Below are 15,213 nucleotides of genomic sequence, written 5' to 3'. Positions count from 1 at the left end.
ATAAAAGTAAGCTAAGTTTTGAATGTTTTTCCGTGAAACAGAAGAAGAAGACCTGGAAAAACAAAATATGTTATTTCAAGATCCGTGACAGACTGTGGATTGATACGCGGCCGGCCAAAGTTAAGGAAAATTCCGTTCGGCGGGAAGCGGATTTTGGCTCAACTGAACTGAAAATCGTTTTTCCCATGTTTACACGTAAAGAAGCCGTATTTGGAAAAACTAACTACAACCCGTTTTATTTCTTACTAGGGCCTACCTATGAACAAAATATGAGCGAAATCGATTTTTTGACTTGTGCCACCAAAAATTGATTTCGGTCGATATTTGTGGGAAGCCGCTCTTAAACTTATCGTTTGCACAACTAAAGAATTTCTACTCAAATTTTCGAGGACTGCATTTTTCCGCTGGTGATGTTGAGCAAGGTCAGACTTGTGGTGAACGCTCCACAAATTCATAGAAATTATGGCTTTATATACCTTGAAAGGCGAATAATTCGTCTGAGATGCATTTATGCGTCAAGATAAAAAGTGAAAAATAGCGCCCGACGCATCATTCGACTGAACCGCAGTATTGGTCAAGATAAAATCGGGACGGATAAAGCAGAGGCACTTGGCCGGAACTTTGCAGCTGTGTTTTGACAAGACGAGGTTGTTTTCCGGAGTTAGCACTAAGCCTAGTACATGTAAGATGGCTCAAGAGACTATAATCTCGTTTTCGAATATCATTTGTCCGTAGCTCCGTCTTCTTGTACGGCTTTGCGATTCAAAAACATATCTGCAAATGCTGGTTTTCGAACTTTCTTCTTTCATTTGTGAATGAAGCGGCAGACGCTAGCCATTTTGTTTCAGTTCAAACAGATTTCCCGCCAATCATCTTACCATTCAATCTCTTTCATCATTTTAATCGTCTGCTGGCGTTTTATGCGTCTCCGTATTTATCTTTAACGGATGCACTATGCGTCTTCCAAGATCGTCACGCTATCTTTCCTCCCCAAGATTGCGTGACAAGCCAAAAGAGCGTCTGCGAGGGAGGCTACTTCCAAAACAAATAAAGCCAACGTGTGTTGCGCACTAAAACTATAAGATTTCGTATCATTCAATGTTCTCAGGTTCAGGTTTTTGAACACTAAATTATACATCAGTTCAGATCCCATGAATTGATAGTCCACAAGCCAACGTTAGAAAACTAAATTTCTCATCTGCTTTTGTTCGCCAAGACTCAGTTCATCCAATCGGATTCGCCTTGTACACGACACAAATTTCATAGAATGTGTTGTTACACACCTTAACTGCAGTGAACGATCAGAACTATACAACAGATAGTCTAATGGTTCAGTCGACTTATTTCGACAAAGGATCAAAGTTGAAAATGAAATTACCGAGTAATAACTCAATATGAGAACCGTAAAAGGATACACCATCCAAATTAAAAAGGCATAAAATCTAAATTTTATTTAATCCAAAAACAACATTATCGCATGAGAAAAAAAAATCAGTAAAAATACACAAACAATTAAAAACGAAAAAAAAAAAACCAAACAAACTGTAACGGCGATTCAAGTCACGAGAATGGTAATAAGTATTGATGCAAACTTGCATACTACAGAGACTGTAAATGATACATATACAACAATAAGGTCTTTATACTTCAATGAGAGGGTAATAAGTCCGATATTTTAACTGTAGTAACAATTCCGATATGCCAGAAACAAGAACAACGTGATAACACCTTCAGAATTTGGGTCATTCGTAGGAGCCACTGTTTTCAGAGCCATTTTCTCTCGTAGTTTGATCTTCAGCTGTTTGTTCCCATGGGGGAGGGGCTTGCCCGCCACACCTTTTTAAGGCAAATTTATAAACTAAGAAACCACTTAGTCCACAAGTTTGCCAGTATTTCACCACTGAGTAAAGTCCTGAAAAAACAAAACCATACACATCTAGTTATCTGAAAAGAGACTTGCACTTACGCCTAAAGAGTATGCACTCTCACTAACAAAAAAAAGGGAAAAAGAGAAAAAGAAAAAAGTGATACAATCGATCAACGATGAGCTCAAGGCTGGAGTATAAATTGTTGTTTTCATCAGGGCACCTCAACAACAATCCTCAATTCCAACTGCTTGAGGCCTGATCCAGATGCCGCTCCACTCATGTGCGGAGCCTAATTGATGAATTAAGTACGGCAAAAGAGGGGCGTCTGAATCAGTTTGGTACGGCAGTTTTAAACACCGTTTAGTTCGACAGGGCCTGCCGCAATATGCGACACTGGAACGGCAGCTGATTCAGATGCTGCTACTCTCATGTGCCGAACTTAATGTATAAATTACCGATTGTTTGTCGGCGCTTATAATTGGCACAAAGCCCCATAACGTGACAAGTCACGCATGAAGTTTTACCCGTCGAATGAAGTCACTATCGCTTAGTCTAACCTGAGTATCAGGTCTCCCTAAGGGGAGCCTGATACTCACCCAGTGCCGAAAAGCCTGATACAAAGGTTACGCTTGGTCCGGCGAGCCAGTCTCATCTTTGGTTTTTCAGTTCGCAAGTTTTTGTGCTTCATTTCGATCCTCTTTTCATCCTGACACAGTATTTAGAATTTAAAGTGCCTATAAAGTGAAAAATAATTTGTTCCTATTTGAAAAGCCTTTCAAAGAGAACAAGAATGACGTTTTCTTTTTTTTTTTTTTTACCAAATTCAAATATTCAGTCATAAATCACAAAATGAAAAATATCTCGAGAAACATTGGAGTGATGCTGCTCAAACTTGGCAACAATAATGTAAGCCAGGTAAGAAACGGAGAAAATCAAAAGTGAAAAAAAAAAAAATTTTCTACGCACACTGCACGCGCTGCGGTTCAGTAACCTAAGGATAATTATGCTTATGGATAACAAAGTAATCACTAACACAAGACAACATAATGTGTTTTAGGTTTGGGGATCATTTCCGATGTTAGATAGATCTTTGTATGGAAGGAAACATGTGCAAACACCGTTTACAGCGAAGTTAAATGTTGCTTTTTATGACATATAATACGGCATAATTATGCTTATGGGTAAAAAAAAAAAATGAGTAATCAGTAAAACACAAGAAAACTCTAATATTAAAAAATAAACGAGGCCAATTCTGAGAGCAAGTGCATTACGATAGTGATTGAAATGCCAACAAAACTTTTCCATTACCATCATATCTGTATCCTTCTTCTGGAGCATAAGGGCTTTTTGACTTGTATCCTCTGATGACTCGAACAGGTTTATTATTTTCAATGTTTCGACTTAAAGCCAAATTCCCTGTTACACAAAAACATACATGAGGTTAAAGATGAAACAACAAATTAAAACAAGAAAATGTTAAGGCATTTTAAAATAATTGTTGAAAATTGATCATTGGAAAGCTAATTAATGAAAAGGTAGTAGTTGATGACATAAACCAAACTGACTCAGTTTATTTAAACGTAAAGTGACGTCTGGCACGGGTATTTCTACTACAAGAGATCCGACAACGAAATAGAACACTTTGTTTGTGCGTTGTGTGGTGAAATAAGTTTATTAATATAGATTAATAATTAACCAAAAACCGAACTGTAATAAATTAGATCGATGATCATTGATTAATAACAATTTCATTGACTCGTATCGAATTCCCATCGAATGCCATTATCATCGAAAGTCAAAAGCAAGTTTCTTGTTTTGCGGTCCTTTGACTGCATTGTACTCCTACGGGAGTTATCAATCATGACTATGTATTTTAAAGTTTGTATTCATTTATTAAAACACCTTAAACTTTCTGAATACGATTTTCCCGCAGTGTTCCGTTGCCATCAACGTACCATTAACATGAATAGGAGATCGCATAAAATAGACACCATAAAATGCACTTTATGCATTTGATTTTGATTAACACTAATCAAACATCCATTTTCATCAAGTATTGATTTGACTGATAATTAAGCCAGGTATTCGGGTATCTTACATGAAGTAATTATTATACCTCTGGTAAGAGTTTGATCTTTTGATTGAGGAGCTGTACGTAGATTCTATGAAGAGTATAAAACAGCAATACATCACAATATACCCTAATCAGATAATACATTACAATAAAATTAATGCAATTGAAGTGTGTACAATTCCTGTTATTAAGATGACATTTACACGTGCCTGCTTCTTTGCATTCTATGCAAAATTTTAACTATACTGGGACACTAAAATACCAAGACCTTATCAAATATGGAACTTGTTTGTCAATTTTCATTTTTCAATCACACGTTTGTTCAATGGATACGAATCACTTCAGAGCATACCCGATCTCATTACATTTAAACGTCAATCTACTTATAATTTCCGTTCAAATTCTGGGTTCAATGTTTTCCGCCAGCGGTTCAAACTCGAAAGACATTTGAGTGACTGACGTTTTACAGCGACAGCCCAGCACTATGGAACAAGCTGCCTGGGTTTATCAAAACTGAGGACAATTTAACCGTTTTATAAAATCTTCTGTAAAAATGCTTTGTTCCGTTTTGCCTGTCAGCTTTGACTTTTAATATTTATTTGCGGTCCCTTCTAAATTTCTTAATTTAAGCAAAGATATTAAACATAGTTTTAGCTTTTCCTTTTAAATTTTCTCTTTTTTACCCTTTTCAAATTTGTTAGGTGCATTTGATAACATTTCTATGGAATTTGCACGGTAGGAGTAATTATTTCATTAATTTATTATTACTTCTTTATCGCTATCATTTTGGCATAAAAAGTGGTTGGATTTTTCTCAACTGTTAACTTTCAATATGAACTTATGCGAAGTTTGGTTTCACAGTTGCCCCCTATCTAGCCTGCAATGCAGGCGTATTTTTGGAGCGGGAGCGCTGAATAATCCTTCGTTGTTGTCATCTTGGGCGAGGAAGCGCGAGAGGGCTGGAGCGAGTCAAAAGTGACCGTAAGGGAGAGGACGACTAGCTGAGAAATACGCTCTCATTTCCTGCCCCTCCCCCTCAGCCTCCTTCAAATACGCGAACTAAATTTATTATTCAGCACTCGCCCATGAAAAACGCCTGCACTGCAGGCTACCTCCTATCTCGATCAGAGTTAATACCTTGAAAAACGTTCCTGTTTCAATTCGATCTTATTTGATGCGTTGATCCTACCGGAAATTCTGGGTGGTTAAGGGTAGTAGTAGTGAGAATGTAGTGTGACAGAGGTGTCTGGCTCTTGACAAAGAAACAGTGGCTCTTGAAAATCTCCCCCAACATGCCAGGTACAACAGCAGGCCTACATGCCAAATCTCTGTGGTTGGGGTTCGTCTTACATGCCTTATTGCGAAGACAGGTGGGAATGGAGGCCGAATCCACTTTGACGTTCTTAATGATTTAATGAAGTGATGGGGTTTAAAGCATGGTAAATTCTACAGAATGAAGAAAGCCAAATTACCTCAAAGTATAGAGTTATGGAATTGTCAGTTAACTGATCCTTGCAAACTACTGACGAGTTTGGTGTCTCTGGAGCTCAAAATTTTTCTTGGAGGTTTTTGTCAGCTCTCACTAAGTTTTACCGGATCTCTGTTCTGGCTTGTTATTTTAGGAAGGAATGCTTACCTTTTAGGGCTGAGTGGGAAACAAAACCTGAGTGGTTGAGCAAAGAGTAGCATAATGGAGGAGTGTCAGAGCGTGTTAAATTATCTCAGTAAAAGTGCTTCCAAACAATTTAAAACGCCGCTACCCAGTTTTCGAAACTAGCCACCTTATGAATTTTTTTGGCTTTGCTATTTGAACTGATCATTTATCTATTTATTAAGATATGAACTTTTTTTCCAGTGAGATACAAAATTATCAATATGAAATACAACTTGGGATGTTTTTGTGGTTTCTATACATGTGACAATTAACTTCAGGAGACTTCTGCTTTCTATCAAGTAAGAATTTGAAAGGATCAATGAATTCATAAGAGTAAACTGTACCCCAATAGGTTAGATTAGACCTCTTTATAATGAGTCACACATTTGTACCTTTCTTCGAATAGAAAATGTATTAATGCAATCATAATAACACAGTACCTTGGGATTAGCCTTTGTCCCCTTTAAGTCTCTTCCACCTGCACAGAATTATATATAAAAAAGAAGAACCATGCTACTTAGCTTGTACACTTTAAACCAATCTGCCCATTTTCGAAAACGCAAACCACCAAGGAACATTTTTTGGTTTAGCATCGGACAGGAGGTTGGCACAATTAAAAAAAGTTAGGCTCATTTTGGCTCCAGTAACTACGTCTAAAATATCAATGAATACAACAGCCTGTGCGGTGTACAAGGCAGTGGCAGTATAACACCACTGATCAGATTCATCAGGGTGAGGTGCCCAGTAAAACACCTTCCTGTTAGTGGATACCATACCAATAGAACCAAGCATTGCCAGTTTTTGGTTACTTGAGGTCTCATCTAGTCTTTGCCTAACCAAAAGATTTATTTCTATTCCTGTCTTGTCGTGACTAACATTTGACTTTGAATTAGCTGAACAAACAGCTAGGCTTGTCACTTAAATATTTCAAAGCAACAATCAATCAAGCAGCAAATTTGGTTAGAAGGAAATATCTTTCACCACATAAATTTGTTTCACTCACTGGAAACAAGAAATTTCTTTGAAAAGATATAGACAAAGAGGAAAACAGTTGTTTGAATAAATGAACATGTGACTAAATGACTGTGTGACTTTAGTTATCCATGAAAACTACAAGACATATCAGTACATGTATTTCTCGTATATTACTCAAGTGAAATACATGACACTTTTGCCCTCGTATTTACTACCCAGATTTCCAAAGAAAATGTTCAGAAGATTTCAAAACATTGCCAAAGTTTCCCAAAGTTGTTTTGAAAAGTTTTCACGAGTGACTGAAGATGTTGGGATGATTTCTGATTGTTGCAAAAGATGTTCTCAGATTTCTGAAGACTGCAAAGATTAGCCAAAGAGTGAAGGAAACTTTAACTAGGCGCTATCACAATAGTTCACAGGATTTGTTGCAGGCATGAGACATATAGTGTGAATTGGTAGGTTTATTAACATTTTTACCCGGCACTGTAAGGTGAAAAGAGCCTAATGGCCAAATGCACGGCACTGAACTTAGTGCTTAGACAGGAACTCATGTAAACCTTAGTGAAGCCCAGACTGGTTGATGCATTGATCATTACAAGCACTAAAACCTTCCACTCGCCTGTAAATCACAGTGTGTAAAGTGTAGGGTTCCTGTTACCTTCTCCAGTATATGTGAAACACACTCCATAATCCAGGTCATCTTCATACCCTCCAGACAGTGCAAGTGAGTAACATCCTTCAATTTCATTGCCATGTATTCCAGCCACTGTTGGCCTGTAGTAAAAGTTTGGTTATTACAAGAGCTTTGGTTACATTAAAAAATATATACAATTCAATTTCAGAATTACAATGATGAGGAAGTAGTCCATGCATGTGGTGATAGTTATATAATATCCAGGGCCGTACCTAGGATTTTTTGTCTGTGGGGGCAGACTCCGCACACCCCTCATGGGGGTCTCCCGTATACAGACAGGGTTTCTAGTTGGACGTTTTGTTTTCACCCCTACACAGAAAGTTGCCTCCACGACCTTAAAGAAAACACACACACACACACTGATGCTTTTTATCTTAAATTGTCATGACTTTTTATGGCATAACCACCTTGTTTAGTTTGAACGCAGCCTCTCATTTAATGGTAAATTTAAAACACAGTTGATGCACTGCTGTAAACAAAGGGAGAATATCACTGAACTTCCACAATTCAAACGCACTGACTATAACAGTGAAGCGAAGCATTATTTGCAAAAACACTGTTGTGATTTAAAATACAATTCAAGCCTTTTGTTACTGTGACACGTTGTATAGCTCTATAACATGCTACAACGATTACTAGAAAACCAAAAAACCAAATAGTCTTGCCAAGAAACACAACTCCTTGTAACAAAAACTAATAGCCGGGCCCGGTATTACAACGACTACAGAATGAAGCTCATTGCACGATATGAGCAATGATTAACTTCCAGTCCTAACATTGCACAAATCTCAACAAGAAAGGCAGTTAAAACTATCACGCACTTAAACAAGCCAAACCAAACCCAGCTGAAATGCCCTATGTGGCATAAAAACACCGTCGTTGAACACACAGAATACCATGAGAGGTCATATTAAAAATGAAGAGAATTCAAAACAGGAAAATCAAAAATCATTAAGCATTAATGACCTGTGATGTTGAACATACATGTACGATGGTTTAATCCAAGGATCTACAATTCCAACAAACCCGCAAAAAATACTTGGGAGTAGTGCAGGCTTTAAAAACCAATTTGGCTCTGAAAAAACATACTCGTGTAACTAAGCCGCGAGATTAAAAGGGCTAAAACACGTGCCAGGGAGTGGCCAGGCTTGTCAGTCTTTATTTTCGTACCAAAGTCTAAACCAAAGGCAGCAAGAGAGGATCCTCTCTCGCAGGCAGCCCAATATAGCTACAAGAAATAGCTCAGCAAACTCCAACACTGTGTTAGAAAAAAAATTGAGGCGGGGACAGCTGCCCCCTCTGCCCCTTCCCACCTCCCCCCCCCCCCCCCCCCCTTGTTGGAAAAGGAAGTGTTCATCCCAGCCTCATACAAAACAGCAACATTATTACAGCTTCTCTTGAGCTCTACCTGCCATGGCTCATTATTTACTGTGTCAGAATTGAAGCAAAGGGGGGCTGCGAGCATATGCATATACCAGTAGGTGTATTCTGATGTTCAGCCAAGTGTTGCAAGTAAAGATATATGACTGACTACAAATAAGGTGCTCATCAACAGTGATTTTTTTCAATCTGTTCTTTGACGTGTTGACATACATACATACATACATACATACATACATACATACTTTATTGTTACCTCCCCAATGGGGCTTTTCAGGAACAATAATTATTATTTAAATACTTAAGTTACTAATAACTACACAATTAAAATTAATCAAATTTAAGAAAACAATGACAACATTATCTAAACTTTATAATCGAAAAAAAAATACTAAAAATATATGAAGTTCAGGAAGTATTTACAAAATTGTCTAAAAGCTTATTCTTTAAGGTACGTTTAAAAACTTGAACCGAACGGCTTGATTTTAAAAGGGAGTCTAAATTGTTCCAAAGTCCAACAGTTCTGTAATAAAATGTTCTTTGACCTGAGGCTGTTTTAAAAAGAGGTACATTAAGCTTTTGGCCACTCCTAGTTGTTCGCTTGGTAACTTGCTCGCGGGTAATGAATTGTGACGTCAGATCTTTGGGGGCGTGTCCAGAAATGCATTTAAAAGCCATGGTAGCTTGGCGGTAGTATAGTTCGTCCTTAACGGGTAACCAAGACAAATTCTTTAACTGGGAAGTTACATGATCGTACTTTCTCACGCCACTAACTACATCATGTACATTTGAAGTGCTGGCTTGTGTAACTGTTATAACCTGCATTACACTCATCCCATTTAAATCTGTAACCATGTCATTACTGATGCAGAGCAATTCCTGAAAAGTTGGTAATGTTTTTCCAGTGGAGATCAGACAAAATTTTCTGATGAAATTGAGATTGTGTTTGGTCCAAAATACTGTGTAGATGTACATTTAGAAAAGAGATCATGATGAAAAACACGATCCACACCTCCTTTGTCCTCAGTCTGAATGTGAGATAACTTTTAATAAACGATCTGGAGAGGTCTTTTGACTTTGTTCTGATGATGTTGGACATCTGACTGGACTGTGAAAAGCAACACTAACTCTGCTAAGTACATTCATTTGACATTCTTGAAGAGAATTTCTGGTCAGTACTTGTCTGGCATTTTGAAGATAAGTCTGGTACTAGAAATGAGGCAAAATCCAATAAAAAATAAACATATCAGGTAGCTAACCTGTGTACACCATCAATACAGCAAGCAAGCCTTGTACTCCATGTTGTTCCTACCTCACAACCTGTAATGAACCAGGTGAAAACACATCAGTGTTGACGATGTAATTTATTTCTTAATGGATTGACACGTACATTATGGCAAATAGAACAGCATAAGCGATACATAACACCACAGTGTTGCTCATATTCATGAACATGTCCGAAACATGAATATGCTTAGTCCTGCTTCTTTTTCGTGTTGTAACTTCAAAAATACAATAGCTTGGAATTCACAGTAGTTATCAAGACTGAATAGGAAGTGTTTATTTACTTAATAACTCGAGCTTCAAATTCACTGTAGAATTCCTAGTTAGTGATTTTGTAAGGAAGAGAAATTGTATTTCTTGTATTTTTTATACCGGTAATCTGGTATGCAAAATGGGAAGGACTGAACAGTAAGCTGAACAGATGTTATCATGTAATGTTACTTGCAAGAGGGAATGCAAGGAGTTTTCCACGATGTTGTATGTTTTGCATGTTTAGTATTGGGAACCTGAATAAAATGAAAAGAAATACAGTTGGAAATGCAAAGAACACACTTGGTTGTTGTGTTTTGCACATGTAGCCTTTTTCTCTAGTCCTTACAAACAAATTTGGAATAAATTTTAAATACCATGCACATCAGTGCTCTTTGGATATGACTACAATCAGGAGTCCAACATATTTGCTGCCATTTCCTTCTAATCCCCCCTACCCCCGCCCCACCCCCAATTAGCCAAGCAACCAGTGGGAAGTCAGTCACCTCCTTTTTCCATGCGTTTGGTGCACCAGCCTAGTCTATTAGAGATTTTATTTGTATGTGAAGGACCCTGCGTCAAGTTAGAAAGCCACTTTGCATTGTATGGCCAGCATTGGAGCTCTGTTTTGTAAAATGCTTTTGTTTGCACAGTACTATCAAAATGACAAACTCAGTATACCATAATGGCTGATGAGAATGACTGTGTAGTGTTCGGATGAGGTTAACAACTGAATGACATTACCTGGAATTGGTCCAAATACATTTTCACGATTTCTTGGTGCCCTCAGTGGCCTCTTGTAGTCTATGTCATCCTCATCATCTGTGTTTCCTTGCTGTTCCAGGCATTCAACTGGCACCTGAGTCAATGGATAAAAAAAAAAAAACATGGCAACAAATTATAATAAAATTTAGAAAGTAGTACATTTTTTGTACACCTCCCCCACCCTCACAATAATGATGGGGTCAGTCAAAATCTTATACTAATGTTAATCTAGGAAACAATCTGACCTAAAGGCCAGATTTGCTGAATTATGCATATTTGCTGAATATAGTTCAAGTAATACTATATGCCGCATTCGACAAAGGAAAGAATAGTTGAAAGTATTTGAGATGTTTGAGATGCTTTTCTTAACTTGAAAATAACCCATATAACCGAGCAAAGCTTGACTTCAAAGTTTGTTGGGTACTTTGCAACACGACCAATTTTCTAACAAACTTAGGTGTATGATAATGATAAAGATAGTTTATACTACCAGTTGCATCTGAGCACAACAATGACTTAGGCTGTAAACAACTTATTTGAGCACTGGTGAGATTTTTGTTGACAAACCATAACATTTTTGACATACCCAATTAAGCCAAGTTTTTAGATGCCACTGACAGTAAATTTATCTGTAGCATTTAAGGTGGCTCTATACCATTTATGCAGTTAAATGCAATTTACCTAAGTTAACAACAAAGAAAAGCTGGCATTCATTGGGTGGTTAGCGGCTCTTGGTAGGTAGCGCATGCGCAGAGCACTGCTTTGTAGTGGCGTTTAAGCGTGGCGGTTCGTAGCGTTTTTGTGGAGTATTTTTGTTGGATTGTCTCGGTTTTCTGCCCCTCCCTCGCTCTCCCCTTGATTCCCCTTTTTCCACTGCTTATGCATTGTGACGGGTGTCCGGATGACTAGGCGTGGGAGCTCATGGCTGGGTTGCGGGGATTGACAGCCACGGGAGCGTATTACTGTCTAGGGGCCGACTGGTTGCAGTGGAGGCCCCTGGGACTTCCCGGGCACCCTTCTTCCACTCAGCTTAATGCAGTTGTTAACTTCAGTTTACACAGGTCGTGACAGGTAATGATGTTGATGTTCTGGTTCTTTCATCCCTGTGAAAAATCTGTGTTCAAACATAGTTTCGAGTACCTAAGTCCTTATGCTTTGTTAAAAACACCATTACAACTGGTAAACCCCATTTCCATGACAACCAGCGGATAATACATCTGTTCATTCCTTCACTCCTAACTAGTTTCAAAGCGGGTTTGTCCAAAATTCGCACGGTAAAATTTTGCTATCTTTTGTGTAAAGAAGAGAGAAACTCCAAAGTATCTTCTCGTAAAGTCAAGATTTTTTGGAGTACAAATACCAGCTAAATCCTAACATTGAGCCAATTTTCAGAAAAATTCACCGTAGGAAACTCGTTAAAATAACCTTACTTTTCTAGCCTTTGAACAGGCTACGGTAGGGGATAGGACGAAAGAAAACACCCCAACCGAAGCGAGCTGGGGGGAAACTGTGCTGAGAGGGGAGCTGGCCGAAGGGGGACTGGGGGGAGGAAGGGATGGCCCCTTGGCCAGCTTCACTTGGCTCGCTACGCTCGCGGCTTTTTCCTTTGCCATTTCCTTCGCCCTATCCTGCTACGAGAGCCAGTGTTCACAGGCTATACTTTTCAGGCTAAAACTGCCCTTGTTTCGCGCGCCAGCATAATGAAAATTCATTTTTCAGTTAGAAATTTGCGCGCACTCATGCCAGTTTAGTACCCAGTCATCGCGTACCAATCAACTGTATGGAGTCACCTTAAGGAGGCTTGAAAGGGGTTTAACTGCATGCATGTAGTCTACTAATGCCATTGACTTTTTTAACACCTTCAATTAGTAATTCGTGTATGTAGAAAAGATGCTTTATAAATGGATTATTATTATTATTATTATTATTATTATTAATTAATTAATTATTATAACACCGCCTGCCTAGATTAGCTCGCTATTTGCAGGCGGTGTTCATTGCAAGTAACTTTTTGGAAAACTTAATTAACTTGAACTTGAACTTAAACTTGAACTAGGATGCATGTGTCAAGTGAATGAAATTCAAGTGTGCACACAACACACTGGAGTGAAAAATTACAGTGTAAAATCATGTAAACCAGAAAAAAGACCAGGCCTTGGTTGTTTAAATAGCAGACTCCAGCCAGGACATTTTATCTAGTGGATAGATACAGCATTTCCATTTTGAACAACTGGGGGCTGCGGGAAACATTTTGCTTTTATTTCAAAATTTTGTGCAGTGACCTACCTTTATTTTTTGCATGCACTCAACATTCAGTACATGGTGTACATGGAGCTAAAGTCATGGTAACCACTACAGTATAACATCAAAAATATCGAGGATACCCACCATATAATTATATAGTAATAAATATATAATTATTACTGTATTAAGATGGTGATTCTGAGTGGAAATATTTAATAAAAGGAGTTACCGCAGAGAGGGACTGGGGGGTGATTACTAGAGGTGGATATCAATCCTCAAGACTGGGACAAATGAGATGGAGACTACATGTACAAGCAAATGAGTTAAGCATTGTAAGTTAAGTTCATTTTAAAAACTTAATAAAAATAATTTTCTTGCTCCCATTTGTTAGTAAAGGATAGTAAGTTAGTTGTGTTTCGAGTATTAAATTTCATTTGCACAGAAGTTAAGCCTGCTTGTTCTTTCCATATTGTTTGTTTCAGACCACTTCCATAATAACAAATAGAAACCCTTTTGAGCCTCCTGTATCTGCAAGGTTTGATATGGTAGCTGGGTGTAACAGATTATTAAAGCCATACAACCTGCCCACTGAGTCGTGATGATCTCCGCAGTTGATACTTTCCAAGAGCCTGATTCTCCTCAGCAGGTACATCACTAGTTGTTCTTTGAATGTTTGAATCTTGTCTCTTTCTCTTCACGCCATTCCTCGGTGCTGGCTTCTTTTCCACATTTACCGTTTTACTTTTTGGGAGGGATACCTAAGAATATTGATTAAATAAATTCAATTTTTTTTTAATTTCTTGGACAATGCATGAAAATAGCTCGAATGAAAATGAGTAAACCTGGGGTTAATGCAGTTATGCAGAATGGGCAAGATGGCGGCCTTTTCCCACTAACTGGAACTTGTTGAAAACTTTTTCACTTACAAAGTAGCTTTATTTTGTTTAATTGTATAATTTTTTAAATTTGTTTCTTCTTACATGTAGCTTAATTGTCCCATTTCTTTTTCTTTATTTTTTTATTGACATATTGTAGCTCACTTGCATAATTTGCAAATCTAGCATCTTCCCATTTGCAGCAAAATAAAACTACCATTAAAACTGTATTGGTACATGTTAAGCCAGGAGAAGCCTGGACCTCATAATCCCCCAGCTTCCCTCTCAAATCAACCTGGTAAATGTAACATAAGATTATGTGTGTATGAAGAAAGTGTGATGAACCAAGTTTCTTCTTCTTAAGATAAGTTCTCAGATAAGTCTTAAACACTAGTGCTTGATTCCTAGGACACTCCAGGGAGAATGATCACTGACCACTGGAATTGACTTCTGCATTACTGCTACTTTGCTTGGTTATGTGTGGTTCGATTCTAGCTGTTACCTTCAATTTTATCCCCATGTCGTTCTGACATTGAAATGATTGGCAAGCCGGCAAACTGGAATGATCTGGATTGGTTTTAAAAATGCAGGAAAATGTGCATGCCTTACATTTGGTTAATCAAAACGTATAAAAGCAAAGCCAGTGGAGTGTATTAAAGCTAAAAATACCTACTTTTAAGCGTTCTTATATGCCCCCCCCCCCCCCCCCCTTCCCTAGACCACTTGGAGAAATCGAGAAGCCCGATTTTCTCGGGGGTGGGGAATGGTGAAAGCTAGAATTTGTTTACCATTACATTACCTTACACACATTACATTATTTTTACAACCTTCTGAATTTAGTCAGAACTACGGGCAAATTTGAGCTCTCTGCACCCTGTCACAAACATGACAGCACTCACCTTAAACTTGTCAAGTCCTAACGTTGCCAGTACCTTCTTGTTTTCCTGAATATTCTTTAAAATTTGCAATTCGTACTTAGAGGGCTGGTCCATATTCTGCGAACAATATATGTTTACAAGAGTTCAACACGCCCTGACAAAAACCGTCCAGCGTTGCCTTGGACTTGGAAAGAAGCATGGACTAAAGTGGGCGTGGAAATCTGGGAACGAGTTATAATATAGTGGGCAAAGGCAGACATGTGGTCAGCGAAT

The 15,213-nt window shown here is 38.2% G+C and overlaps 1 protein-coding gene across 2 annotated transcripts; it reads right to left on the bottom strand.

Moving 5' to 3' along the window:
* Nucleotides 1–1,436: 1,436 nt before the first annotated feature.
* On the bottom strand, nt 1,437–15,168 carry LOC146469270 (uncharacterized). Of its 2 annotated transcripts, XM_085123516.1 has the most exons (9): nt 14,962–15,165; nt 13,769–13,945; nt 10,923–11,037; nt 9,905–9,965; nt 7,230–7,345; nt 6,037–6,074; nt 3,985–4,030; nt 3,177–3,284; nt 1,437–1,912 (listed from the first exon to the last, which is right to left on the bottom strand). In XM_085123516.1, exons 1-9 carry the CDS (start codon nt 15,052–15,054, stop codon nt 1,743–1,745), a joined length of 924 nt encoding a protein of 307 aa, XP_084979642.1. In that variant the 5' UTR covers nt 15,055–15,165; the 3' UTR covers nt 1,437–1,742. The 2 variants fall into 2 exon arrangements, with proteins under 2 accessions (XP_084979642.1, XP_084979643.1); XM_085123517.1 differs by lacking the exons at nt 1,437–1,912; nt 3,177–3,284; nt 3,985–4,030 and adding an exon at nt 4,795–5,388 and having other exon boundaries at nt 14,962–15,168.
* Between the last annotated feature and the right edge of the window lie 45 nt (nt 15,169–15,213).

Source organism: Pavona decussata, unplaced genomic scaffold, assembly GCF_977016875.1.
Source record: "Pavona decussata unplaced genomic scaffold, jaPavDecu1.1 SCAFFOLD_125, whole genome shotgun sequence".
Classification (NCBI taxonomy): Eukaryota; Metazoa; Cnidaria; class Anthozoa; order Scleractinia; family Agariciidae; genus Pavona; species Pavona decussata.
This window is presented reverse-complemented; position numbering and strand designations above follow the sequence as displayed.